The 27,985-nt window shown below is 50.3% G+C and overlaps 1 protein-coding gene across 1 annotated transcript; it reads right to left on the reverse strand.

The window, feature by feature from the left end:
* Nucleotides 1–4,022: 4,022 nt before the first annotated feature.
* ADA2 (adenosine deaminase 2) lies at nt 4,023–25,352 on the reverse strand. Its single transcript, XM_064421292.1, has 10 exons — nt 25,221–25,352; nt 23,912–24,237; nt 20,804–21,029; nt 14,265–14,475; nt 11,400–11,527; nt 10,267–10,357; nt 9,859–9,967; nt 8,792–8,949; nt 7,748–7,950; nt 4,023–7,106 (listed from the first exon to the last, which is right to left on the reverse strand). The coding sequence occupies exons 2-10, from the start codon at nt 24,222–24,224 to the stop codon at nt 6,998–7,000; spliced, it is 1,548 nt and encodes a 515-aa protein (XP_064277362.1). The 5' UTR covers nt 24,225–24,237; nt 25,221–25,352; the 3' UTR covers nt 4,023–6,997.
* Nucleotides 25,353–27,985: the final 2,633 nt, after the last annotated feature.

Here is a 27,985-nt window from a genome sequence, read left to right on the forward strand (position 1 = left end):
TATTAAAGCACTGGCAATTCAGAGGTATACATTTGTACAGATGGTTATTCCTCCTTAAGTGCTTTTTGCCTTAACCGAATTACCTACCGTTTATTTTTCGTAATTTCCTCAATTTGCCGGGATCACTTTAATTTCTCAGAAGTGTTTGCAGTTCATCCTGCTCTGGCGAAATTTATGCTGGCCTTGGAGACATTACTGAAAATATTTAGCTCCGTGAAGAACTGGGCTTCAAACCTTCTTCCATCAGCACACTACAGCTGCTCTGGAGTGTGCCTTCTCAAGTATGTTCCAACCAGAGATTCCCAACCCTCGCCTTCCCTGTCAGTGAAAAATAGAGAGGCAGAGACTTTCTGAAATTAATGACAAACACAGGAGCCTTGTCTCGAGTGCTTCTCACCCGTCCACCAAGGCAGTCCCTCCTGGCGGAGTGAAAATGTGATTGATTTGCTGTGATTTCTGCTTAGGGTATTTGCTAACGTGGATTTATGGCCTTTTAATGATACAGCAAGCTGGATGGGTTGGGTTGTTTTGCTTGCTGGTTTCGGTGCCTCTAGACTGAACTGCATTGAGGGGGTCTCTCAGTCCCTTCTATTTTAAGTGTAGGGATACTTTTGCCCCTTCCTTCCCATTCCTGAGGCATGAAAAAGAGCTGGGAGAGACATCCAGCCTGTTCCCTGTCACAGAGATTTCATTGCTAAAAAAAGAAAAAATAAAATTTAGTGTATTAAATATCTAGGAGTTACAGTGGGGGGAAAGAGGGGACGGTGGGGGGTTTGGGGCTGGGGGTTTTTGGGGGTAGGTTTCTGGGTGTGGGGTTTTTGGAGGTGGGGTTTTTGGGGCTGGGGTTTTTAGGGGGTGGGGGTTTTGTGGGTGTGGTTTTTTGGGATGGGGTTTTAGGGGGTGTGGTTTTTGGGGGTGGGGTTTTTTGGGGGTGAGGGTTTTGGGGCTGGGTGTTTTGGGGATGTGGTTTTAGGGGGTATGGCTTTTGGGGGTGTAGTTTTAGGGGGTGGGGTTTTTGGGCGGAGGTTTTTGGAGGTGAGGTTTTTGGGGCTGGGGTTTTTGGGGGTGAGGGTTTTGGGGATGGGGTTTTAGGGGGTGAGGATTTTAGGGGTGGGGTTTTTGGAGGTGAGGTTTTTGGGGCTGGGTGTTTTGGAGGTGGAGGTTTTGGGGGTGGGGTTTTGGGGAGAGGTTTTGGGGGTGGATGGCTTGGGGTGGGGTTTAGGGGGTGAGGATTTTAGGGGTGGGGTTTTGGGGGGGTGAGGGTTTTGGGGCTGGGTGTTTTGGGGGTGGGGTTTTAGGGGGGTGTGGTTTTTTGGGGTGTGGGTTTTTGGGGGTGTGGTTTTAGGGGGTGTGGTTTTGGGGATGGAGGTTTAGGGGGTGTGGTTTTTGGGGATGGGGCTTTGGGGGTGGGTTTTTAGGGGGTGAGGATTTTAGGGGTGGGGTTTTGGGGGGTGAGGGTTTTGGGGCTGGGTGTTTTGGGGGTGTGGTTTTAGGGGGGTGTGGTTTTTTGGGGTGTGGTTTTGGGGGTGTGGTTTTAGGGGGTGTGGTTTTGGGGATGGGGTTTTAGGGGGTGGGGTTTTGGGGGGTGGGGTTTTAGGGGGTGTGGTTTTGGGGATGGGGCTTTGGGGGGTGGGGTTTTAGGGGGTGTGGTTTTTGGGGCAGGGTTTTCTCCCCCCGGTGCGGGTTGTTATCCCGGCGCATCCCCGCGGGAGGCGCTCCTGCTCCACGGCACGGGAACCCGCAGCGCTCACCGGCCCGGGGGGCTCCGGGCACGGGGGATGCGGGAGGGGACGCGGGGTCCGGCCGGAGGCAGGGAGGGGAACGCCTTGTCCTGCTCCCGAGGGGACTCTGGGGGTCCCCGCCCTCGGAGAGGTGTCCCCAAAGCGTGCGTGTGCTTTGTCCCTGCGGGCTGCCAGCGCTGCCGTGTTTATTTTTCCAGGGAAGGCTGTCCGACAGGCTGGAGCGCTTATTTTTAAAGCGACACGGGGGGACTTTGCCAGCGGGCGGGCACAGGCTGAGCCTGGGACTGTCAGCAGCAGGGCTGAGCCCCAGCCCTTCCCAGCACCCGCAGGCAGGCTTTAGCCCATCATCCCTGTGCTGAACGCTCGTTGTGTCTTTTTCCCTCCAAGCACTGGGAATGTGTCTTCTTGGAGCTTCCCATTCTGCACGCTGTACATGGACGGACCTCGTGATTTCCTCGTCAGGCACATCTGGTAACAGCCGTACCTCAAACACCCCTGGGGATCGTCTGTCTGCCCTTCTCACACCACCCCTGGATGTCTCCCACCCCCTTTCACAGCTCACTGTAAAGACAAGCAAAGCAGGCAGTTGCCCACAGCCTCCTCCCGTGGGTCCCTGTGTAAACTTTGCAGCTCTGTTTTCCCTGGACTCACAGCGCTGTCATCACCCCCCTCTTCCTGACCTTCTCACACCCCCCTCGAATGCAGCCCTACCTTCCATCTCTTTCCTCACTGCAGAGGCTCTAATGGCCTGAACCAACCCTCCCCCCACAGTTTATCTCTGCCCTCCCCATGCTGCAGCCTGCTCGTGGAATGATGGACAAGCTAAAGGTTGAGAAAATACAGTAAAATGCCTTTCTTATCCTGTAATGACCAAGGGGGAGGACACAACCTGATAAAAATGACAAACCAGGAGAATTGAGAGCCAGACCCTTCACCTGCCTGTCCCTCAGTGCACAGAGAACACTTGATAGACCTGCTGTGATTGCAACTGCTGCAAGCCTGGGAAAGAAAGGAATTAACGACTGAGCCAATTAGAGCTACAGGTTTCTGACCAAAGAAATGTCCTCCTGCTACCTGTGAAGAGGCTAATTCAGAGACTTACATAGGAAGAACACCTGAAGCAGGCTGATCATTTGGAGCTGGTGGAAAACGCATCTGCAGCCCTGTGTTTTATGGCCAGAGGGCTTTGCTTAGCATCTGGCACCTGCATAGTCCCACTGCAGTGATGGAGGCTCACATGACAGATAGATCCAGCTGCTTGCTTGGGCCTATCTCTGTTTTCAACCACTCACTTTGCTCCTCTGTTTTTATTGGCATGACTTTTAACAGCAACCACTAGTGCTGGATCAGCCATTTCCTGGCAGGCAGTGACCAGGAGGCAAACATTTCATCCTCTAAATTGCCCCAAAGGCAGTCTAAGATGCTCTGCAGCAAACACTTGAGCTGCAAACAAAGCTCCATCCACCTCCCATTTAAACAAATTGAACCTGAAGAGGCCACGGGGAGTGACAGATGGGGGAGATAAAGGCATAAGGCTTTAAGTATTGCTATGGCTGCTTGAAGTAACTGTAGTAGAAACTTCCACGGATTTTCTACTCTCCTTCCTTGCTCCTGAGTCTGGATGGAGACTGAAGCAGGCTCTTTTTGCTTCTTTATGTTTGCTCTACTCAGCCTCCCTCCCACCACCCTTGTGGCTGCCTCCTCCTCTTTCATCTCAGATATTGAAGCTCTCTCAGGCTGGCACTTTCTTCCCATGCCCACCAGCAGTACTTTGGGCAAAGAGCCTCACGTTGTACCCTGTAGTCACCTGGTGCTCCACAAGGCAATTATTTGAAAAGAATTCACTTTCTTTGAAAAGAATGGGCTGATCATTTAGTCTTCTCCTCTATTCCCTTCCTAAAATCATGCTAAAAGGAGGTTAAATGACCTTCAGTCATTCCTTTACTTTCCTGAGATGGTACAAAACTGTAGTGGGAGGAGAAGCAGCATGAGCAAATCCTGTCTGTCAGGTGGCCTCTGTCTCAAAACACAGCCCTGAGCTGGATGCAGCTACTGTGGGGCTTGGGGAAGGGGGAGCAGGGGACCTGTGTCGTCTCTTGGCCAGGTAACTCAGGCTTAACTCTGTGTTAGCTCCCCAGATCAAACTGCCCTTTGCAGCATGCTGAGAAGGCATTTCAGACTCCCTCATGTGACACATCCCCATCAAATCTGGGTATCCTCTTTTCTTTTTAACAGGGAGGCAAAAAGTAAAAATCCAAAAAAGGAAAAATAACCTCCATGATTAAGACAGGTTTGAAAATTTAATTATAGACTATGTTCTGAAAGAGACAAGCAAGAGAGCATTATATATGATGTATTTGCCAACAAATGTGAGCAGGGAGCCAAGGTACTGGGCAAAAGGGAGTAGACTGGCAGCAAAACCCTTGGAATTTTGCTACTAAAGCCAAGTCTCAGTGAAGCCCTGCAGCCACATTTACCCGAAGCTTGAATGGAACGGAATCAATTGATCTTTTATTACTGCTGTGGTCCAGCCTAAATTCCTCCTGTTTTGCACACCTGGAGTTAGAGAGGCGAGGATGCAGCCTGGGCTTCTCAATTTGCACCTTTCTCCCAATTAAGACATGCTCTAAGGAAGAGCAGATTCCCAGCAGCAAGGCAGGCTGGCCCTCCCTCTGTCACCCATTTTTGAGGGCTGCATCAGACCTGTGCTATTTTAAACCCCTGTGATTTTTGCAGAAACCTGATTCTGCTTTAATCCTGAGCAGCAGCACACACAGGTGGCTCCAGGCACTTGGCCCCATCACAGCACAGCTGTGAAGTAGGTAAATGGCCATGTGCACAGCAGGCTTTTCCTAGGAAAGCAAGAACAAAGTGGACACAACAGGTGAACTGCTTCCAGCAAGCACTTGGCAAATGGAAGAGCTAGCCCTGCAGCTCCTGTAGGTAATGAGGAGAAAGGAGGACTACAGGTAAGCAAAAAGTGGTTCAGGACCTCAAGAGACTACGTGCAGGAAAAGCTGAAAGCTTTCTGCTTTCAGGAAGGGGCATGGGTCAACCATGGTGTGTGGAGAAGCCCAGCTCCTCCCACAGTGGCTCTGCAATGATTAGCTTCACCTTGGCAGCAAAGAGGCTTATTTAAGGGAGAATCAGCTCATGGCAAATGCAGCTCTTCATCAATCCACATATAGCAAAGCTGAAAGATCAGGCTGCTGAGAGGGACAGGGCTTTGGGTTGCTGGTCAGCTGCCATTCTGCTCGTTTGCAGTGGTTCTCCTCAGCAGCATTACAGGTAAAGCACTTCCCAGGTCAGCATTTATAACCTGGCCATGACCAAAGCCTACCCTGGGGACCTTAGTCTGAGCTCTGTGTGCAACACCCACACAGGAGGAGGGAGGGTGGCTCTGCTCTGGCTACTCCTCCAGTATAAAACTCCTTCCCAGGACCAAATCTGTATCAAGGCCCAGGAGAGGTCAGTCTGCAAAGAAAGCATCAGGATGCTTCAGAGGAAAATGTTGGGGGTGTGGGCAGAGAGAGCTGGAGTAGAGGTAGCTGAAAAGGGTTGGGGGTGTAAGGCACTTAACCCCCCCCAGCTAGTGAGGGGTGTGACTGGGTTCTCACATTTTCATTTCTGTTGCTGCCTTCTGCAATGCACACACTTCTGGTCTGTTGTGATTTTATTTGCGTTCTGTGATGGGGTTTGTAGCGTGTGTGGTTTAGATGGTTTTTATTTTCTCTGGGATGAAGTTGCAGCCTGTGAACTGTGGGCAATTTAACACAGGGCACACGGGCTGTGCAGCTTGATCCACTTCTGTAATAAGTGTGTTTGCCTCCTGCTAAGGTGTTCCAGCCAAGGTCACTGGAAATAAACACTATAGCCAAGCTGCTTGAGACAATTAACAGAAAGCATAAAGAGAGCCAATTGGCCCAGGCTGGTCAGATTAGGAACAGCCTTTGCAAGTCTGTGGTTCAGAGGAGGGAGATGGCTTTCAGTAGGAATTTTTGTCAATTCTCCCTTGACTGATGCAAAGCAGCATGATTGTACTGAAGTCAGGGAATGATGCTCTTTGATCCTGGCTGCATGCTTGGCACACGTGTGCTGAAGGATTTTTCTGAATTTATTTAGCAACCTGATTAAGATTTATTTTTTCTGGCTTGTTTTTTTTGTCTCCCTGAAACTAGTTCTCCTCCTGATATTTTTGATGATGTTAGGACAGGGAATCAGCTCTTCAAGAGACTATTTCTTGTGTAGGTTTTTTTTTTTTTTTGCCAAGGAGCTGGAAACCACGGAGGTCCAAAGGAGCTCTGTGGATATCCACAGCAGTTCTGTGCCAAGGTGAAAATCTCTCTGACAGGCTGAATAAGGCCACATTTGCACGATGTGTACAGCAACAAAGGCTGGTAGTGGAACTCCCTGAAACCAAAAGGTGTTTCCTATAAATGTCTGTGTTAACACAGCCTTGTGCAGGGGGATAGTTTTAGTCAAGCTGGGTCTGGGAAGCCAGGATGTTTTGGACTTAACCTGAAATGTGTTTTGTCTTCCTTTTGACCAGAGGACAGGAAAAGACTTTGTAGTAAAAAAAAACTGCTGGCAACTGAGGCACCTCTCTTCTGGCTTTATGATCACTGTGCAACCAGGCTTAAATGTTCTGGGAGCAAGTTCCACCAGCTTGTTTCCAGCCATGGTAGGTCCTGAAATAGCAGACATCAGACCTATGACTGGTTCTTCGACCTAGCAGTGCTATTTTGGCAGCAGGCCCAGGGTTAAACATAACAAGAGTAATTTTCAGTCCTTGCTCTCTTGAAGGTCAGTGGCCCAAATGGTTGGATGTTTGTCTTAGCTGTTTCCGGACAAGGTCTGCATTTTGTAATGATAAGGCAAAATTCAGAGATCCTCGTGCTGGCAATCTCCTGCTGACTCTAATTGGAAAGCATGCTTTTCCTGAATAAGGATGTCGGGATTTGGTCATTGGCAGCTTTTAATTGTTTTGACTCTTTTGAGAGCAGGCTGATTTCTTGTGGTTGCTCTAAAGGCTCACTGCTGCCTTTTACCTCCAGCCCATGAGATTCACAGGATAGTGCAGCTCCTTCTTAGCTTTAAGCCCATTAAGCCTGGCTTAGCAGAGCCGCCCGCTGCCAGGTGAGACTTTGACGTCCATTCATCTGCTCAGGTCACGTGGAAGAAGCATTCTCCCTCTTAGCAATCAGTCTGGCTCACTCTAGCTTGCCAAATGCCTTCTGAGATGAGCCTTGTCCTCTCTACAGCTCCCTTAGAAAGCTATCAGAGAGGTCAGCCACAAATTGGTCCCATTTTTTCTGCCAGAGCTCTTTGGCCTTGGCTTTCTCATCGGGTAGCATGGCACTGTATCTGTGAGAAGGAGGAAAGTCAGTGTCAGGCAGGAGACAAGGGGGCAGCTATTTCAAGAGCAGCACTGAAATGAAAAGGCAGGAGGCAGCAAGAGATTAACCCTTGCAGGACATGCCTGCACCACACAGAGTGACATGGTGTAAAACAAGCAGGAGCCGAGGAAAGTGCAGGAAGACCCTGGGCTTCACATCCAAACTATTTTTGGACATTCAGAACTGTCCAGTTAATAGAAAAAGGGTTAAACACACTCAAACAAAATGCTAATTGTTTTTCTGTGTTTCCCAGATGAGTCATGGCAAACACTGCACCAAGTCAAATTCTGGCAGAAATAGACAAGTGATACAAAGACATACAATTTCTCACAAACCCAGAAACAGGTGGTGGAGGCAAAAAGAATGGAAAAAGAGGAATACACTGGGGCATGGAGTCAGAGAAAGGCACTTGAGAACACAGGCAGAGGAGCCTCTGGGCTCCCTGTGTCCTGCCTTTGGATGAGACACACACAGGAGATTTTGGATTGACAGAAGCCCAGCTCCTGTGGCAGAGGAGACTCTGGGGCCAAAACCCAAATGCAAGCAAAGGGGGAAAAGCTGATAGTCTCCTTATGATTGCTATGACAAGGTAAGAGGTGATGAACTTACTTTATGGAGTTGAGTGCAAGCTGTTTTAGGGTCCTCAGGTCAGCATTCATCCCTCCGATGGCCATGAACACCTCATAGAAGTCATAAGAGACTCCCTTTGCCCCAAAGATGGGGGGATCATCGGGGCTGATCACTATGGGGTGCCCTTCAGCCATGAGGTCAGCTGCAGGGTGACTCCTCAAGTCAGCCACCAGCATCAGGACCTGGGTGGGGAAGAGTGAGAGAACACCTCAGCAGGTTATTGCTGCAGCTGTGCCACACTGACACCTGCCTGTGACAGCAGGTAGGGGTCAGGGAGGCACAGGCTCCAGAGGACTGTTCACAATGTTTTCTGCTCTGAACTGCTGCAGGAGGAAGCAGCTTGTCTCCACTGACTGTACAAGGAGATTAATTTCTTATTTAATCAAGTCCGGTGGGGTGAATAACTTGTGCTTATTTAGAACAATTTGACTGTGAGCAATTCAGGAACAGTTTTTTGGTTACACATTTGCTCTGGTGCTTAGCTTGAGATGTCTGGAGCTCAGGGTTCTCCCCTTTAAGGCTCACACCAGCAAATCTCCACTCAAAGTATCCTTTCTGCTGCACCCAGGGGACAATGGCACCACTCTAATGTGCTGCAAAAGAGTTCCCACTGGTTATGAATTCTGCAAAACCCAGGACTTCCAGTTACAATCCCAGCTTCTCAGCCTGTGGCCCTCCTGGTTTTGAGGTATTTTCAATTTTTATGAAATTATGTCTCTTCAGGCACCTCTGTGTCTCTGGGCCTCATCTCCACTAGGGAGGACTGCCTTCCCAGGTTCCTCTGGATAGGAAGTGATTTTTTTTTTTTTTTTTTTTTTTTTTTTTTTTTTTTTTTTTTTTGCTGACTGGCACTACAAACTTTATATATATTCAAAGTGTACATCTGCATAGCAAACTGCAGTGTAAGGTGCTGCAAAGGAAACTAAGCCAGCCTGTGTGCATCCAAACTTGTAGGTGCCCCCCAGCTGACCCTCACAGCGATGGTGAACCCCTCTGCAGTGACCCAGCCACATAACAACATACCTGGTTGGAGATGGGACAGACTTCTACAGGAACATCCCTCTTCAGAGACAAATTTTTGGCTACTGGGTGTTTAATGAGAGCAAGTCCATGGCCAATCCTGCTGGTATTCAGTAGCAATGCATCCAGCACGTTATTGTCTACAGAGGTGCCCTGCCAGTCTGAGCAGAGACAGACAAGAGTCACTGCCGTGCTGTGAGGAAATAAAGCTTCTCAGACTGCCAGATGATTTTGTTAATAGATGTCCCAGCTGTGAGGTGAGAGGGTTGCTCATGCTCAGAGTTTCCACTTGCATTTTCAGTGAAACAGGGATCTAAATCTGCCCAGGATATTGCCCAGCATAGATACCCACTCATCTCACCTGGCTTTAGATGTTTACAGTATTGCTCGTGCAGCTGAGTTAATTATGCTGGACTCATTACTTGTCAATGGAGAGAAGTAACAATTATTGGGGAGTAGCCTGTGCATTAGAATGAGATGTATTGTGGCTTAGAAGGGCTTGTGGCTATAAAGGGAGCCCAGGGTAACCAGATGTTTTCTGTTGATGTCAACATGCAACACACAAGGCACAAGTTACACAGACTCTCCTGGTTAGGATAAATCCCACCAATGCAGACTGAATAATACATTGCCAATAATAATACATTGGCCCAGGAATGAAGGTACATCACTTACTTTGATGAGCCTGTTCAGTTAAGACTCAAGTCTGGCTCAAACATTATTTCACCTTAAATTGTAAAATGATGGCTGGGGGACTCTGCTGCTGCTGTGGGTGGGAAGTGAGTGCTGCTCCAAGGGGGAAATGGCTTCCAGCAATAACTCCTACACCAGCTCAAAGATGCTGAGCAATGTGACACCTACAGCCCAGAGCAGGGAGGGGTCATGTGGGAATGCCACAGCCCCAAGCTGATATGGGGAGAAGCACAGGGGAAAACTGGTTATGTGCACGTGTGTGCACACACATCCTCTTGACACAGCCAGCAAGCGAGCCAGGCTTGCTGCTTCTGCTCTTTGCAAGCTTTCAGTCTTGCCTCTGCAAGCAGTAACAAGCCTTGAGTCCTCATGCTCACCAGTCTCCCCAGCGTGGAAAAAGTATGGCAGGTTGACCCCCATGGAATATGGGATGGTCAGGGCATCCTTCAGGTCCCATAAAGAATGGCCTTTGTCCTCATCTCCAACCTGGGGAAAGCAGAAAGGTATTTTTGAGCATGCTTGGGAAGATGGTGGGACTTACAGCTCTGTATAAATGAGGTGCCAGCTGTGCTGAAATGACAATGCTGTGGGGTGGGGAGCTGATTCTTTCAGGGGATTTTGTCAATTACCCTGAACAAAATCCTTAGCTGGAGGATTTGCAATTCATTAACACTGATTTCAGTGCAGCAGCAGAGGTTCTGGCTCTGGTATACAACATATGCCCGGGTATATATGTGGTTATATCAGCAGGGGTCAATGTGAAGCCCCAGAAGAAACACAGTTACCAGGTCGAAGCCTGCCAGGGTGTCTGGGAAGCGGGCTCTGAGTGCCATGGCAGTGGTGATGGCTTCTTTAATCTGGGAGACATTCAGCATCCTAGAGAGCAAGAGAGAGAAAGCGCTGCAGGAGCTGGCTCCCGTGGGCCTGCCTTCTCAGGGTTTGAGTTGAGAAATGGGGGCCCCAGGGGTTCTTCCAAAATGCAAGAAGCTCTTGAATCTGACAACCAGCTTCAGGTCTCTAGAGGAACAGCAGTAGAAAATTGATATTATGAAACGAAACCCATGAATGACCAGGAAATGCCTGGCTAGACCCTGCTGTCACTTGAGTTGAGGCATGCTTGTCTAACTCACTGGCTTTCCCATTTACCAAGCAGGGAAGGGAGCACAACAATGTGGAAAGAAAATTTTTAATTTTTTGTCTTTCCTCTTGGCTGTTTTATTGGGAGGTGAGGCAGTAACTGCATTTCAAGAGAATTTTACATTTAGGTTTCCTCCAGCCCTATCAGACTTAAACTTCTCAGTGCATTTTGCAGACTGCGTCCATACTCAAGCTGGCCAGAGAGACAAGCCAGCTCTGAGCTGGAGAGGGCATTGTGCCAAACCAGAGCGAGCCAGTGCTGCTGAGAGGTCTGCTCTGCCTGCTGAGGATCACCTCACATGACTTCATTGCATCTGGCTGCCTTGGAGGGCAGCCTTGTGTGGACATACCGTACACAGGCTGCGGGGAGCGGCGTGTGCCGGGTGCCACGGGCACCTCTGCCACACCAAGTGCCCACACTCGGGCACTGCTGTCACTGCTTCAGTGTCTGCAGGGCAGGGAGTGCATCCAGGCTCGGGAGGAGAGCAGGCATGGCTTGGACATGCACACAGGCAGCCCTGCCCGGGCTCATTCCCACTCCCAGGGCTCACAGATGCTCCCCTGGTGCTCGCCTCGCACGTAGGCAGACTCATGTGGATGAATTCTCACCCTCAGCCTTTCACACGTGCCAGGGAATGTCTCAGGAGTCAGCACGCCAGCTCCAATGATGCATATTGGACATTGCAAACCAACTTTAGCACTCCAGCCCAGCACTGCCTCTCCCGGCCCTCTGCCCACCCCTGACACGGCACAGCCGCTCTCAGCCCTGCTCAGCCTCTACCTGTGTGCTGCAAATATAACCTTGGCTCCAACAAAGTCTGGGTGCTCCTTCACGAACTGCCTGGTCACTTCCCGGTAGGCTGCCACAGACCATGACTTATTGTGCTTGGTGCCATCCAGCTCATACACCTGCAGCGTGAAAAGCACGTGACAAGCAGTAGTCAGAAGAGGTGTTTTACTGGAAGGTGGGAGAAAGGAAGTGACAAAAACCTTGGGAGAAGCAGAGTGCTGTGGTCCTGAGAGCAGGGCAGGAAAACAAAAGCGGTAAAATCTGTGCAGAGCATTTCCTTCTTCAAGCCTTTACCAGCTGGCAAGAACCAAGGAGTGAGTTTCCCACCTCCCATGTGATATAAGTTTCAGAACCCCGATGAGACCGTGACCTCTTACTCCTGTGTGTATCCAGCACTGCAGTGTTTTGTCCAGCTGTCTGCAGCTCACACATGCTCTGTGCCTTGCAGTGGCAATCTGTCAGCCGAGGCAGCCCCAAGGCACGCGATGGCTGAGCTCCATAAGCTACCAGCTGAGCTGGGCTCCTGCTCCCCTCTGCCAGAGGTTTGCTTCGTGACCTTGAGTCATCATTTAGTCTTGCCATGCTTTCCTAGGTCTCTGGCTGCAAACTGGGAAAAATAACCCGTTTTCTCTGTCTCCTCAACTTGCTCTGGAGGTTCCTCACTACCAGGGCTGTTCTCAGGGCTTTTGCCCTGATTTCAGCAGGGGTGGACACCCTGAATTGATACTAACCCACAAAGGCCCTGCCTGCAGTTGCTCACAGACAGCAGCTGAAACCACTCCATCAGTTCTCCTCTCAGCCTTCTCACCATCCTTTTCTCTGTCACCTTTCTCCTCCAGCCTTCCACTACTCCACTTCACCCCCTAACTTCCTCTCTGGTGCTGTCCCTTGCAGGGATGCCCCTGCAAAGCCCCACACCCTGTCACAATCCAGTGTCCCCCTTGCAGGCACCAGCAACCGTGGGGCAGCTGCAGATGCTCAGAGGGAATTTTCCCCAGCTGCAGCCCATGGGAATGTGAGACTTTACACAGCTGAATCTGCAAACACAGCTGGGCTTAGGGGGCTTTTCCACAGTGTTTGCCGTTTCACACTAAATCCCAGTTTCATTTACTTTACCTCGGGGCCGCTTCTGGCAGGCTTTGCTGCAAGGAGAGTTTTTGCAGCCTCAGCGCTGCCGTGGAGCCTTGTGGAGGATCTCCAGCCACACGAGCATCTTGCTATTCCAGTCACACCCTGCTCACCTTGACTTTCCCCATGAAGCATTTCCTTGCTCTCTCACCCCAGCTTCAGCCTTCGCTGCCTGCTCTGCCCTCCATCCCGGCGTGGCCACGGCTCCTGGAATTCCCTGAAATGGTACCCGGGCAGCAGGTAGCCTGCCTGGAGCTCACAGCTCTGGAGCTCACAGCATTGGAGCTGACAGCATTAGAGCTCACAGCACTGGGTCTCACAGCATTGGAGCTCACAGCACTGGGGCTCAAAGCTCTGGAGCCTACAGCACTGGGGCTCACAGCTCTGGAGCCTACAGCATTGGGGCTCACAGCTCTGGAGCTCACAGCACTGGGGATGACAGCCCTGGAGCTGACAGCCCTGAAGCTCACAGCCCTGGGGCTCACAGCCCTGGAGCTCACAGCCCTGGGGCTCACAGCACTGAGCTCACAGCTGCTGGTTGCGAGCAAGCCCCAGGGCTCTGCAGGCTCCCACAGCTGCTGCCAGCGTCAGGAGCTGGATGGGAAGCAAATCCTCCCTGCCAAGCCTCTCTTCAAAAGGACCTACAACCGTGTCTAAGGGCTGATGGTAAAGGCAGGGTATTTTCCAGTCAGGCCCACGCACTTGTATCGTGGCAGGTACTCTTGGCCTGGAAACCTGTGTGGCCTTGGGGGACGCTGCCTCACAGCACAGGCATCTTGACATTGCTGTTATTTTTTCTCTTTCTAGGTTCCCCAAAGACAGGTGGTGGCTGAATTCAGGGCAACTGGCTTATGGCAACCCCCAAGTAAGACTCATGTTAACTTTGTGGACTTCTCCACGTCCTTTTTTTTTTTTCCTCCCCCTTTGCAATGCATCCTTCTCCTCTCAGAGACTGACAGAACTCTCACCCCCACAGAGTCCTGCATGGAGCTGGGCTGGAGAATTGCATGGGAAAGGTGTGTCTGCAGTGACAAAATTGTCACTGGGAAAGTGGGAACACTTAGGGTGATGTGGTCTGCTGGTGCTTGGGGAGGCATTAGGGCAGAGTGGGCTTGGAGGACAACCAGACCAGCTCTGGGTGAAAGGCCTGAATCATTTCCAGATTTTGGTGTTAATGGCATTGAAAGGAGCAGTTCATACTTCATACATACAGCTAAAATTTTTGAGTTGTCTGCAAATTGTGGGAGGTTGTGTTTTGCCAATTGATTGACTCACCTATTCAGAGCAATCATTCTGAAATAAGCTGATGATTAAAATAAGTATTGCAGAATAAGTCTCTATCCAAGACAGAAAATTTGTTCAGAGTAGCTGCCACAGAACAAGTGATTCTGGTGCAGACAAAACTGAGCTACATCTTCCCAATGAGCAAGATTTTGACCCAGCTCCCAGTCTGACTGTACAATGTAGTTTTGTGCCTATGTCACAGAAGGTGACATTAAGAGCAAAGAATTTCTCATTCTTAGCCATTAAGAACAAAGAATCTCTCACTTTCAAGCCCTTGCCTATGCAAATCTCCAAGACAGATGTTTGAATATGATCAAGGCTTTCCAGCATCCTTAGAAGGGCAGGTATGCAAACATCCAAAAACTAAATTCAAGATAGGGCTTGAGAAAAGCTGTGGAGAAATAAGGATTTAAAAGACTACTAGAGAAGCCAAACCCCACGTACCGCAGGCAGGATAGCTCTTATCTCAACATACTGTATGTTATCTTCATAGAGCTCCAGCAGCCCCTGGTAGAAATAGGCCTTGAACACAGGTGCATAGCAGATAAGTCCAGAGGCAATGAGAAAGATTTCTTCAAATCTTTTCCAAATGAAAGCCTGAGAAGGGTAGGCCAGCTCAGGGGCATCTGTCACCAGGGTCAGGTTTCTCAGCAAGCTATAGAAAAGGGAGAAGAGAAGGAATGAGGAGAGCAAACAGAGCCTGTTGGCACTGCAGCACAGCAGTGACTGGTGCAGCTAGGAGGCATTCAGGTCATTTTTCTGCCACCTGGATTTACTCCTCTAATGGCTGGCACGGAATTTGTATGATACATGCTGAGCTGTAAGCAGGGTAGGAGTAGGTGCTTAAAACCTGCCCCGTCCCTTTTTCAAAGAACAGAATTACAAAAGCAAGTGTAGTGCTTTTAAATCAATTATACTCTGCTACCCGGGGTATCCCTAACCTGAAAATCTTTTATACAATTTGTACTCTGCTACCCGGGGTATCCCTAATCTGAAAGCAGGCAGGCACGTTACTCCTGCAGATAATATGTTTTCCCGAGAATCTTCAACGCAGATAAGATGTCACAACACTTGGTCCTTTGTTCAGCACCTAAAGGCAGACTGAGTTTACAGGACATGCCATGTACTGGGCCACCACCAGCCTGCTTGCTGAGCCCATAAGCTGTCCTGATACCTTTGTATTGTCAAAATATGCCATTCAAAAATGCAAGGGGAAGACAGTTCTGAATCAGAAATCATTTTTCCCAGCCACTGAGAACAAACCTGACTCCCCACCTGCCTTGCTGATAGCTACTTCAGGGAAACAGTTGATAAGAATCTCAGTCCTAGCTTTTCCTTAGTGTGATGGAAATGTATTTATTTCCTCCATCCACTCAGCTGGCATATAATCCTCTTTCAGAAATCCAGGGAGACAGTGGGTAGTTTTATCAAGCAGACTTTAAGGGAGGCAGTAAATTGCAAGAATATCTAATTGTGGGTGACAGCTTGCATTTAGGCCAGGGTGAACATCTCTGCCACACCACCATCCTCTGGCAAGCTGATAGCCTTCATCCCACCTGAAGGAAGCCCTGGCTCTGGCAACAGCCCTCCTTCTTCCACCTGAAGAGTGGCTCATAATAAATTTCTCCTACCAGTGGGCAAAGTCTAAAATGGCAATGCAGGGGTGATTAACTTCATTCCTGGGTGGACAAATGGAAGCCATCACAGAAACCTACAGATGTTTTCTTGCTGGCCCAGTGCTTATCTCGTGTCAGGGGCTAAGCAGGTTCAGACAGAAATACCTTCAGCCATGCTTCAGCTTTCATCTGGGTATATTGTTTCCCCTCAATAACAGCTACTGATCTTTAATAATGTTTCCTGTTTGATGTCTTGGCCCCCATCCTCGTGCAGTGCTCTGCTCTGTTATATGGGAGGTGTGGCTTTGATTTGTGATCTTATTATCTTCATCCAGGACACTTCTGTGGATGGAATTAAACCCCCACAGCCCCCCTACAGATGTAAAATGTGATCTGGTCCAGATTCATAAACTAAGACATCCTGGACAGATATGCCTTTTGAATCCCTCCATCCTGCCCATAAAACAGAGCCCGTTCCCCCAGGATTTGCCTGATGTTTCACTCTCTAAGGATTCTCTTCCAGGGCCTGCAGTTTCGTTTCTTCCTCACTCTGTTAATTTCTTTGCCAGGAACAATTTTAGAAGCAAACCTGGACATAAAAGACATGCTACTACTGTTAAGGACGAGACTTTAAATGCTCAGCAGTCAGGAAAACTCAGAGTTAAGGTTTCCACAGCAACTTGGGCTCTGCCCTCCCATGCATTACAATGGGGGCTTTGGTGCCTTTATCGCAGGACACTGGGCAACCCCAGCTACTGCTCAGTAATCCATGCAACCAGAGAAGACCGAGCTGGACCACGGAAGCGAGGAGACACCCCGGCATCACCCTAGAAACCAGGAATGCCGGTTCAGGAGCATCCTGAGGGCGCTGGTCCAGCGGAGCGGGGCTGTGCCGCTGCTCATCAGGGAGTTTCCGTGTGGGAAGGGCTGGGGGAAGGAGGATTTTGCCCTCCCCTCGTGGCCGAAGGGCAGCTCCCCTCCAGCTCGGCACCGGGAGCCGAGCGGGGCTGTTCCCACCGGCGCTGCGAGCGCTCAGGGAAAAACCTCCCCGTGGATCAAAAGGATGTGCAAGCCCGTTCTCGCACCGCAGGCAGCTCCTTCCAGATAAGGATGGGTGCTTAGTCGGGCTCCCAGCACTTTCTCCCCTTCTCCTGTGAGAACTCGGCTCCTCCAGCTCCGCTCCCTGCCTTAAATCCGGCTGTACAAACTCGCGGTTGTTTACTTAGCCTGTGCTCTTGGGCTAGAAACAGCAATAAATCCCCACACCACCCTGCTCCTAAAAGCACATAAATCAAATTGGACTTCTCTTTATAATCCCCTTCCCTTTGAGACTGATTATTGATCCTTACAACTGTTGAAGATTTATTGCATAATAGTGATCCGTCCTTGATAACCAGATAATCTCCTAAGGGTTCGGGGACTTTTGCCATCAGTAGCTCGTGCAGATGAAGCAAAGCTTCATAAATACATTCCTTTTTTGCTTCTTTTCTGGAATGGGCCTTTGCCAGTGATCAGGTGCAGGCTACAAATAGCCTTCCATGTCATGTCATATATGCACTGAACAATGCTATTGCAATGCATATGCCCAAAGGGGCACAGCAAAAATGACCAGCCAAGGATTATTTATTTTCAACTGTGGGTTTGCCTTCTCTTTTCCTGGGTTTTATCCCCCTTTTCCTTTCCTGTGCTATGTAATACAGAAGTGAAAGGTTTTGTTGCCTTGTTTTTAAAGGGATTCTTTTTCCTGCTCCTTTTTCTCTTCTCAATGGGTAATTATGCCCCTCTCCTCACCATAGTATCTAAATGTCTTCCAGTGGTGCATTAAATAGTGTGACTAACATCTGTCACATGTGGTTCATTCGCTTTCTCTCGCTCTCTCTCATCCCCTCTTCTTCTCCCCAAGGGGAGACTTGTAGTGGGAGTGGAGTGCTTTGTTTCTGTAGTGGATTTTTATTCCTTTTTTCCCCCCCTCTTACTGCACACACTGCCCTATTTTTCTGTGAGATAAGGCAGTCAGAAGACAGAGGGGAAGGTGATGGCAGCCGGGGCAGCAGCCAGTGCCCAGGGGAGCTGTCCCTGAAGCCTCGGCCGTGGTGTCAGCTCCCTCACAGATGACTTCATCCTGGTGATAGAGAGCTCTGCTGGGCACAGCCTCAGCCCTTGTGCTGCTGGTGGGGGGTGTGCAGTGGTATTTTACAAATATCTGGAATGTCAATGCTGCTTCCCTAAATATCCGGGGGCATGCTCTTGCTTTGGAGGTGGCGGCCATTATGTTGCTTCTTGAGGGAAAGAATGACATTCTCCTGTATCGTAATTGATTGTGGAGAAAATAAGTGAGGATTGTTTTTCCTTTTAAGTATGAAAGCAAAATTCCCTTCGTTTTCCTGTCCCTTGGCCTCTGGTCTCCTGGCTCTCCTCAGAGCATCCTTTGGAAGCTCACCAGTAACACAATACTCCAGGGTCTTGGCCCATGAGATGTGTGCTTTGAATAGGAATGATTAGACCTTCTCTTGAGGGAAACAAACAAAAGGAGTCCCTTCCAAAGCACACACACACACACACATGTATGTATATGCACTTAAAAATGCAAACAGCAAAAAAAATCTTGCAGATTTCCCTGTATTCTACCCCTTCCTGGTCAGAAATAATGTAAGGTGAAAGAGGTGCAGCTTCTCAGAAACATTTCCATTGTTCCTTCACATTTGCTGATCCACGCTGCCTTGCATGAGAGCCCTTCCCTGCTGCCATATTCCCTTGACACTTCCTTGAAACCACCCAACTATCCATCCGTTCTTCCCTCTGACATCTGCTTTCTCTCAGCTTGTCAGTGCTCAAGGGCAAAGAGGAGTGCAGGAGAGAGGTAGCCTGGGATGCACATGTTCAAGAGACTGGGAGAGTTTCCAGAAACTGAGAAGCAGAACAGATTGGGGCCTATTCCTGGCTAGAGACCTATTTCCAGACGGCCAAAAGCATTCCTAACCCCTAGACTAGTGCCCGGGGATTAGATGAGAATGGGAGGGGAAGTGCCTCAGCGTGGCTGTTGTTGGTGTGCTTGCACATTATGCCTAATGACTCCTCTGTGATTTTGTGGTGATGAGCACAGAAGGGCAAGAAACGAAGGACAACATACTCAAATGGATAAGTGAGCACCCAGGATGCCAGAGATCCAAGTTTGTTCTTGGCTCAGGCACGTGTTTGCTGAGGAAAATCACTTCACTGGCCTCTGCCTCGGTCTCCCCTCCACATTTGGGGAGACCCTTGCAGCGAGGCTGTGTCTTGTGTCTCTGTGCAGTGCCTGCCACTCTGAAGTCCTGCTCTGACTTGTGGCCACTAAACACTGTGAGAGAAATACAAAAGAAGAGGAATGTGGCAGTACTGCCTCTGAAAACAAGTGTTTCCACACAGGAACAGAGGGAACCACACAATGCACAGACCCAGTCACCCAGGTGTACAGGGTGTACAGGATGCCCTGCCCTTCAGCCTCTGCCAGAAAGTGGCATCATGCCATGGAAACACAACCAAAAACAAGTGCAGTGAAGGCTTGCTCCTGAGACACCTCTAAATGCTCAGTGCAATTGCTTGGGCTTTAAGGAAGTGAAGCTGTTTCAAAATCCAACCTCTTGCACGTTATTTATGGGTCTCCTGGTGTGGTTGAAGAGAGCTGGTGCTGTCATCTTTCCTTCCTCATCACTCCCAGAAGAAATGGAAGGGACATAATGGGGAATCAGTTTTCTCTCTGGTGATTTCTCACTTGATCTTGTTTTGTCCATCAAGTGTCAGGGCAGTTGAGCCTCAGGATATAAAAGGTCAAGAGCCCAGGGTCTGGCATCACTTTCCCCTTCCCTTCTGGACTTCCATAATAGAGGGATGGTGGATGCCCTGGTGAGTCAGACCCCTCTGCCCTGCCCATTGCTGTTTTGGGGAGGGAAGGCCATTACATGCCACAAGTCTGGAAGCTCCTCAGCTTCCCAACCTGACCTCCTTCCCAGATCTGCAGGGCACAGAGCTCAGACAGCTTCCATGTGGAGGGGACACCAGCTCACCAAGAGTTAAAAGGTCTCTATTTGAGAGCGCACAACCTCACTGAAGAGCACTGCAGTAAAACCCACCAAGTTTCACTAGGGAAATGCTGGAATTGGGGTCACCTGCACTGCCTCGATCCAGCCCTCTCCTTGTGTGTTGGCATGGCAATACTGTCTGTCATTACAGGACACCCCACACTTTTTTTTCCTGCAGACCCCAGCCCCCGGAGCGCCACGGACAGCGGTGCCCTCTGAATGGATGGCTACTCAATATTTTCCTTTGTCCTCATCGCTCAGTGTCTGACTTCATGCATTATTTAGCGTGCTCCCTCCAGCCCCCCACACACCACGGCAGAGCTGCATGCTTCCTCTTGGCCTTTTCAGCAGGGCTTTGTCCCGGGATCAATGGCCCCTGGACGGGGAGATAGGACTCTGTGCTCCCATCACCACTGCCTAGAGGGGGAGCCAGGCTCTCCCCAGCCACCTGGAAGTGATTAAATGCCAGGTGGTTCAGAGAGCCCAGCCCTGATAAAAGGCTGCCAGCAGCAAAGGCAGGAGCTGCCTGCAGGGAGAGGAGCTCCTGCAGGAGGGTGAGTGATGCTCTGGGGAAGCCAGCTCAGGTGTGAGCACCTGGACAGCTGCCTGTAGGGCATGGAGCTCTGCTAGCAGGAGGGTGTTGGAGGGGAAGGAGCCCCCAAACCAGCCAGGGGTCCTGTGTGTGGGGTTCCTTGGCTCAGCCAGTGCCCAGGAGGGCGAGGCACAGCTCCTGGTGGGAATGAGTGCCTCGTGCTTCCAGCTGATGGGTGCCAGTAGGATTTCAACGGTAGGCCTGAGAAAACAGGTTTGGTGTTTGGAGGAACAGTTGGGTTGGGTTTTATTTTGGGAAGTTTGAGGGTTTTTGCTGGTGCAGTAGTTAAATAATTTGCCCAACTTCTTGCTCTGAATCAAAACAATGACTTTGCAAAGGACTTCTCTGCTGTTGGGGAGAGCCGGTTCATCAGCTACCTGGCTTCCTCACCCAGTTTTTGGATACCTCACTGGATGAGGCACCATGCAGCCCTGTCCCACACTGAGAGCCCGTTCAGTGCTGAGGAAAGCTGCGGCCAGGTCTCATAAATTTACTTCAGCATGCGTGCAGAGAAAAATTCAGTTTTTATGGTCCCTGACTCTGGTAAGGGACCATATTTAATGCAGCAGCCTTCAGGCTCTTACATTGCTATTTACTTTTTCACAGCCCTAGACGGAGTTCCTCGCTCGCAGAGCAGCGAGCAAACTGGGAAAGCTGGACCAGGATGCTCCTGCTGGCTCCACCACGGAGCACCAAGAGGCCACCCCCTCCACTCACCCTCTGTCAAACTCGGCCACGTCCCTCAGCTGTCCCCGGTAGGTGTCCAGCAGGAGCCACGGGGAGCACGGGGCCGGCGGCGGGCGCGGCGGGCGCGGCCGGGAGAAGCGGAAGCGCACGGAGCCCGTGGGGGTGAAGCAGATGTAGCAGTCGGGCAGGTAGGAGGCATTGAACACCAGCCAGCCCACGCTCAGCATGGCCAAGTCGTGCAGGTGGAGCACAGCACCTGGTGGGGGACAGGAATGCCCTGGTGAGCCCAGGCAGCTGGGGAGAAGGTTTAACGGGGTAGTCTCGGGTTCCCTGTGTTCAGAATGACCCCAAGAGTTCCTTTTTCCCAGCCTGATGGTCAAAGAAAGGGTTGGGATTCTTCAGCTCTGTCTCACAAGGTTGTTTATTATAGATTATCTCAAATACTGTTTTTCAGACCCACACAGGTCTGCTCTGCAGGTCTGTCAAGGGCACACTGTTCTGTCCTGGGCTGGTGTCTACATTTTATACTATGAGTTACATGTACTTTATTTATCGTTATTTTCCAATACCTATCACCTATGTTAGACTGTCTACTTCTATTCTAAACCAATCCAAAAGTGCCAATATCACACAGAAGATGGAGGCTAGGAAAAAGGACAGGCCAACACCCAGATCCCTCCATCTTGCCTCCTAGACCCCCTATAGTAAAATCCCCAAAACTCCACTTTTCACCCCGTGACTAATTCATTATTACTCTACTTAAACTTCTGTGACTTGTCATTCTTCATACAAGGTTGGCAATTTGCTCCATGGGTTAAGATCAAAATCCCAAGTGTTTTTGGCTTCCTGCCAGGGGCACGTGTCATCCAGGGCACCCAGAGGGGTATCCTGGGTTCTGACATCGTAGCAGTTTGTTTGCCCAGGTTTAATGGGGTAGCAGTTTGTTTGCTCATCCAGGGGTGTCTGGAAATGCTTCTAGAAGGCTGTGGGTGAGTTCTCCCAGCAAGGACTGCAGTGCTGCTCTGCCTCCCCCAGGCTGGAGGATGTGGCCCCCTCCACATCAGACACTGGGCAGGCAGAGCGTGACAGCTCCCTGGGAGCACAGGGAGGGGGGAAATCAATAGGGAGCTCTGCTTCTCCACTGGGATGGAAAATGCTCTGAGTTATTAAAGGCCTTTCAGGCAGAGTTTGCTGTGAGCTGGCTCAGGCCCCGCTGTTTTAGAGAGAAACTTGCACAGGAGGCAGCAGTTCACAAGGCACGCTGGCTGAAGCACACCTGAAGCAGAGCTCTGTATCTCAGCTGTCTGGATCCCAGCTTCAATTTTTGTGTCTAGTCCGTGTCTCTTCTCTCAGCTCTCTGGAGCTCTGGCACACACCAAAATCCCAGACCACGTTACTCTGGGGAATTGCACTCGGACGCAGAAGTACAGTTTACTTCTGTGCCTTATCAAAAGCAGGCTCACTTACATTGTACATCTGCTGCTGGCCAGCACAGAGGGCCTCTGGGGCGCTCTGTTATTGTGCAGTATGTTGGCAGCTGCCAGCTTTCCTGGCACAGGAAGCATCCTCTGTATGCTCACCTTCCTCATCATTTCATTTTGCTGAAATCTCTCCTTTTCCAAAGACTCCTGCTGTTATTGGTGCTTGAACTAAGCCTCACCTTTGTAAAGGGAAGGTACTGTGAGAGCTGAAGTCTTAGATATTCTATTAGTCTAGGGGAGACCTCTTAGTCAAAATAGCTTTGATACCCTCAAGGGTAAAGGGAGAACATGAATAGCAAGAACAAGACTGGTATGTATTTGACATTACATTAAGTTCCAGACTATAATTTATAGTGGACTAATCTAATATAGAGTCGTGTCTATGATCTCCCACTACAGAGGGTCTGGCTGTAAAGATGCTGAGGAGCTGTGGTTGCTGCTCTCAGCAGAGCTGGTGCACCAGACTGGGCATGCTGCAAACCTGACCCTCCTCTGGCTGGCAATGTCACCTTCTTCCCTATGAGAGCAGCAACAGACATTACCATAGTGCTTGAAACAACAGGAACTCCCAGGGGCTCTGATCAAATCCTACTCAAACAGCTACAAGGATGTGATCTTGGCCCTAAAAGCTTACAGCCCTTGCAAAGATTCCAAGAGCCCATTTAAAGATTGCCAGGATTGAAAAGTGTTAATTATTTGTTTTGACTCCCACTTGGTATCAATGATACTGGAGGTGAAGAGGGGAGTACTTTTAAATTTCTAACTGTTCAATTCAGCCATGAAAGGATAATGACATTTCTGACACACTAATTGTTTATGTTAATGGATTGGGATGCTGCAGGTCTGGGATCTGCATCTCACAGGAAAAACTGGGAGGGAGAAGGTGGGAAGATTGCTCAGGGTCACATCCAATCTGGCTGTGAAAACTTCCAGGGATGGGGCAGCCACAACTTCTCTGGCCAACCTGTTCCAGTGCCTCACCACCCTCTGAGTAGACTTACTAATATCTAATCTAAACCTCTCCTCTTTTAATTCAATTCTGATCCCCCTGGTCCTGTCACTACCTGCCCGTGTAAAATGTTGCTCTCTCTCCCCCTTTTACAAGCTCACTTTAAGTGCTGGAAGTGACAGGCTTTGACTTGTATACCACAAGCAATGAACATAAAGATTTCAGTGTTAGAGGTAGCCCCTTCTTCCTCTACTGCCCCCAGACCTTCCAGCACACTTCCAGATCTGCTGCAGAACCAGCTGCAGAAACACTTTTTGGGGGATGCAGTGCTTTTGGCTGAGATATAGAATATGGTTGGTAGCCTGTTTGTGGAATGTGTATGTGGGAAAAAGAGAGGCCCTGGCTGGAACATGCTGAGTAAATGGGGATGTCTGGTATTTCTTGTTGCCTTTGCTTCCTCTGTCCCTTCTCCACTCTTGAAAGACTTTAGGATCCATATTGTAAGTTAAACCAAAGGCCACAATTGCTGGAAATGTGTATTCACCCAATCCATCCCCCTCTTCCTCTCCTCAGGGCCTTTCCTGAAACCCAATGAGCCAAATTTACAGCTCTCAGAAGCTTGTCTCCCACATCCTGTGTTTTGTCCCAGCTCAGAAAGCAGAAGATGAGAAAGGATGAGTGAGTTGAGGGTCCTTAAGCCAAGCCTACCTTTAGGCATGCGCTTTAAGATGCTGAACACCGTGCTCTGATCAATGAGGCTTTTTGCCCGGAAGAAGTGCATGCTTGGAGGAAACTGCCCTGTAGCTATGGCTGCTTCCACTTCCTTCTTCTTGAGCTTTACGAGCTTTGTACTGAGCTGCTGCTCCTGCCTGCTCAGCACCAAGTTGCCCCCTGTCTGACGGGCTTTCTCCTCCTGCATCAGGGAGTCCCGGTCCTTCCAGAGGGGGCTGGGAAGGCAGGGGGCAGCCAGAGTCAGGAGAAGGCATGCCAGCCTTACACCTTGCCCAGACGGAGGTTTCATCTTAGAGCTGCACCTGGACAGGGAGAAAACACGGAGGCATTAGCAGAGGTCGGAAGGGAGCACCTCGGCAGTGGGGTGTGAAGTTGGTGGCCCATCGTGCAGAGGCAGTGGGTTAATGGGATGCTCAGTGCTGGCAGGGACACCCGGTACCAGAGTCCCCTGAATTTAGGGCTAATGGATCAGCACACTCCCTGTGGCTGCACACAGCAAGGCTGGGTAGGGTGAAGAGGTGCTGCTGCTTGGATCAGACTGGCAGCACATCGTGCAGCAAGGCAAAGGGCCAGCCCTGGAATGGGGGATTGCTGGGGTCAGGGTGCAAGCTGGGATGGAGCTCTCATTGGATAAGGGGTGCTGGCTGTGCTGATATTGTCCAGCTAAGGCTTGAGCTGATCAGATCCCCACTCCCTCCAGCTGAGAGAAACTCCTGTTGCACCCTTTTAGTATATTCCAGTTATCCCAAGGGTTAAATTACAGGCAGGATACCCCAAGGCTTTCTCTGCAGTAACAGAGGTGTGTGCTTTCCTTGCAATCCCAGAGGAAAGGGGATGGAAGTGAGACCATGGGAGCTGTAAGAGATCAGAGGAGGCAGGCACATGTGAACTCTGAGAACCCTCCCTCCCCCCCAAAAAAGCACAACTGCAATATAATCCTTCAACACCAGGCTTTAGTGACTCCGTGCCAATCTCTCCAGAGCAAAACAGGCTGGAGAAGGGCTCAATATTTTGAAATAAGCTTATGTGAATTACATAGAAAGGCCCTGCTTGTGTCTTCTCCTTCAAGCCTCTCTCTCCTCCACCTGTAGGTCCAGGAAAACATCCCCGGGAAACATCCAGGAAAACATCCCCAGCCCCTTTAGTGGGTTGGAGGTGTGCTGGGGAGCCAGCAGAGCAGGGGGGCGGCTGCAGCCCCACCCCAGGCCTGGCTCTGAGCTAGAAAAGGAAACATCCCCCCCAAAAATGTGATCTTAACCGTGCTGAGAGTGCCTCGCTTACTTACAGCTCTCCTCTCCCGGCACCCGGAGCTCCGCGGCCGCCGGGCTCTGCCCGCTGCCAGCCAGCGCTGTCCCGGCGCGGAGGAAAACCGGGATTGGGATAAAGAGCAGGGTCCGTCCCGGCCGTGCCGAGCCCGGCACACCGAGTTCCTCTTCCTGTGCGGCCGCCCCGGCTCGCCCAGCTTTTCTTTCACCCCAGCTGCCCCGCTTCATGAATATATAAGGAGGAGGAGGAGGAGGCAGGCGAGGTTGTGGGAAAGTGGGACAGGGGCAGAGACTGAGGAGCCGGGCTGCCAAAAAAACGGGGTTTGGTATGGGGAGCCCCCAGATCTTTAACCCATCGGTGCCTGACAGCATCTCTGGGGGTTTGTCTGTGCAGCCGAGCCGCGTTCCCTGGAGCGCACACGCGGCTTTAAAATATCCTGGGAGAAGCGCACGGGAGCGTTCCTGGTGCGGGGAGACTCCGAAGCCCTGCTCGCTGTCCCGGGAATAGACACGGCCCTGGATATCTAATCCTGACCGGCCACAGAGCCTGGAATGCCAGCGACACTGCAAACTGCTCGCTAATGCTTTTACAGCTGAGAAAGCAGCGGTTTGTACCTCGGCATGGTCCTGCCCACTCTCTGGGAATGGGGCAGGCATCAATCCAGCCCTGGGACACAGGGCTAAACTGGGAAGCAAGTCAGGTGGAGGGGGGATGGACTTAAAAAAAAAATCACAACAAATACAGTAATTTCAGTATTTTATTTCACACAGTTTAACGGACTGGAGTTTTAAACTGCTTAAATTTGGGAATTTTAAACTACTTTAAACAGGTGTTACATAAACAGCTCTTCCAGGGGAGAGCAAAGTCCATTTGGTTTAGTTTAGCCCAAAAAATTAGTAATTTTAATTATTAAAACAAAAAGAACTGTCTTGTAAGTTAAGAACTACTGAAAACAATCCTCAGCAGTCACAAATTGTTTTTGAGTCAGAGACAGTGGGGTCTGGTCAATAACATGTTAAATTTCATTAGCTGTCACAAAGGACTGAAAGCAGGGTGCTCAGGCTGCCCATCCTCCCTCCCTGACTGTCCCAGCCAGACACCTGCCAGCTTTTCCTCCTCTCCTGGTCCCTTCACTCTCTGCTGTCACTGGGATCAGTCCCAGCATCCATGCAGGGATCAGCCAGGGATCCCAAATATTCCCTCAGGGCAGCATGTCCCGAGGGTGGCTGTGCCCCTCAGCAGGATGGGTGTCCCTTGAGTCTCTAGGTGATCCTGCTCCCAAAACTAGAGATCAGTGGAGTGGAAAGATGACCCAAATATGCTCGGCAGCAGCTATTGGCTGATGAAAGCAGCTCGAGGATGGGAGGAGTGAGGAGGGAAGCACATGGAGTGAAAAGGGATGGCTCAGTAGGGACAAGAGTTCTGCCTCCAAGTACCTTCCAGGGAACAACATCAGTGAAGGAAGGGAATTGCTTTAATTTTCTTCTAAATAGTAAAGCCTAGCGTTAGTTCCATAAAACCAAGTTCAGCCCAGGCAGTTGGAAAACTGGCTCTGTGGTGAGAAATCCAGTGCTGGAGGCAGATTCCCACTGTGGAGCACTGAGGGGGGGTTAAAATGCTGTGTGAGGGATCTCAGGTAGCTTCCAGCCAGGCAGGGGTCTTGGGAGCGCCTGCCAGAGGACTTCAGAGACTTGTAGTGGTTCATCCTTTCAAATCACATTTGAAAAACAAAACCAAAGTCCAGTGCTCAAACACTTCTTTGATGGGACTTTTCCACATAAGCAGTTGCAGACACTGCTAGGAGAGTTTTGTACAGATGTTGCAGAGGTTGGACTAGGAAATAAGCAGGTGTTAGAGAGGCTTTGCTCTCTATTAAAATGTGGTGCGTGCTCTGAAAATAAAAAATCCTGGTGAAATGGGACCACAGCTGCTTTTAGGTGGGATCTGTCTGGACATGAAAGGTGGAAGGAGGGAGAAGAGGACAACCAGGAGCCCCATCTGGGGGAGAATTGGGTTTGTCTAGTGCTTGCAGGCAGCCAAAACCCTGGCTTCAGACTTCCCTGGGACCTGAGACATGGTATAGGAAGACTTGGCCTGTCTCAAGGACTAACACGGAATGTTACAGTTGTCATTTCCACACCAACACATCTCTCAGCTTCTTTGCATTCTCCCTGAGAACCAAGTAGCCTGGTTGGAGGTTTTGCAATAGTTCTGTGTCTGTCCACAGCAGCATGATTGCAGTTCCTGTCCAGTCTTGTGTGGCCCTGGAATAATCTTCCTCTCCCTGGCTCTGGTCCCACGTGCTGTTTAGCCAGGCATGCCCTGCTCCTTCATCAAACAGCCCAGCTTTTCTTTTCTTTCTGGGGTGGCTCCTGGTCCCTGCTGACCTCTTAGCTGCTGCAGTTGCACCCAGCAGTGCTCCAAAGCCCCTGTCCTGGGTGTGTCTGTGCAAGCTGCCCTTCTTTATGCCCAGCTGCACCTCAGATGCATCTGAGGCTTGAAATAGCTGGTGGCCAGCACTGAGTGCTCCCAGCGAGTTCCCCCTGCCTCAGTTTCAGTTCCACATGTGAACTGCTCTCCTTTAAACCTCCTGAGCCCCTTCAAGGTGACAGGGACCATTCCCAGAGGATTTCCCCACCCTTCCCTCCTGCCCCTGCCCTGCTCCCACCACCCTGCTCCTGGCAGCAGCAGCAGCCCTGCACAGGGAGCACGGGCAGCTCTGGGGGTGCAGAGAGGGGGAAGGAGCACAGAGGCAGCAGCAGCAGGCTTGCAGATGTGTGGTTC

This window comes from Passer domesticus, chromosome 5, assembly GCF_036417665.1.
Source record: "Passer domesticus isolate bPasDom1 chromosome 5, bPasDom1.hap1, whole genome shotgun sequence".
Classification (NCBI taxonomy): domain Eukaryota; kingdom Metazoa; phylum Chordata; class Aves; order Passeriformes; family Passeridae; genus Passer; species Passer domesticus.

Coding starts and splice junctions, on each gene's coding strand:
- ADA2 (XM_064421292.1), bottom strand. CDS start 24,224: ATGAAACCTCCGTCTGGGCAAGGTGTAAGGCTGGCATGCCTTCTCCTG. Junction 8,950..9,858: donor TTTCCACGCTGGGGAGACTG/GTGAGCATGAGG, acceptor GTCTCTGCTCAG/ACTGGCAGGGCACCTCTGTA. Junction 7,107..7,747: donor CTTGCACTCAACTCCATAAA/GTAAGTTCATCA, acceptor TCCTTCTCACAG/ATACAGTGCCATGCTACCCG.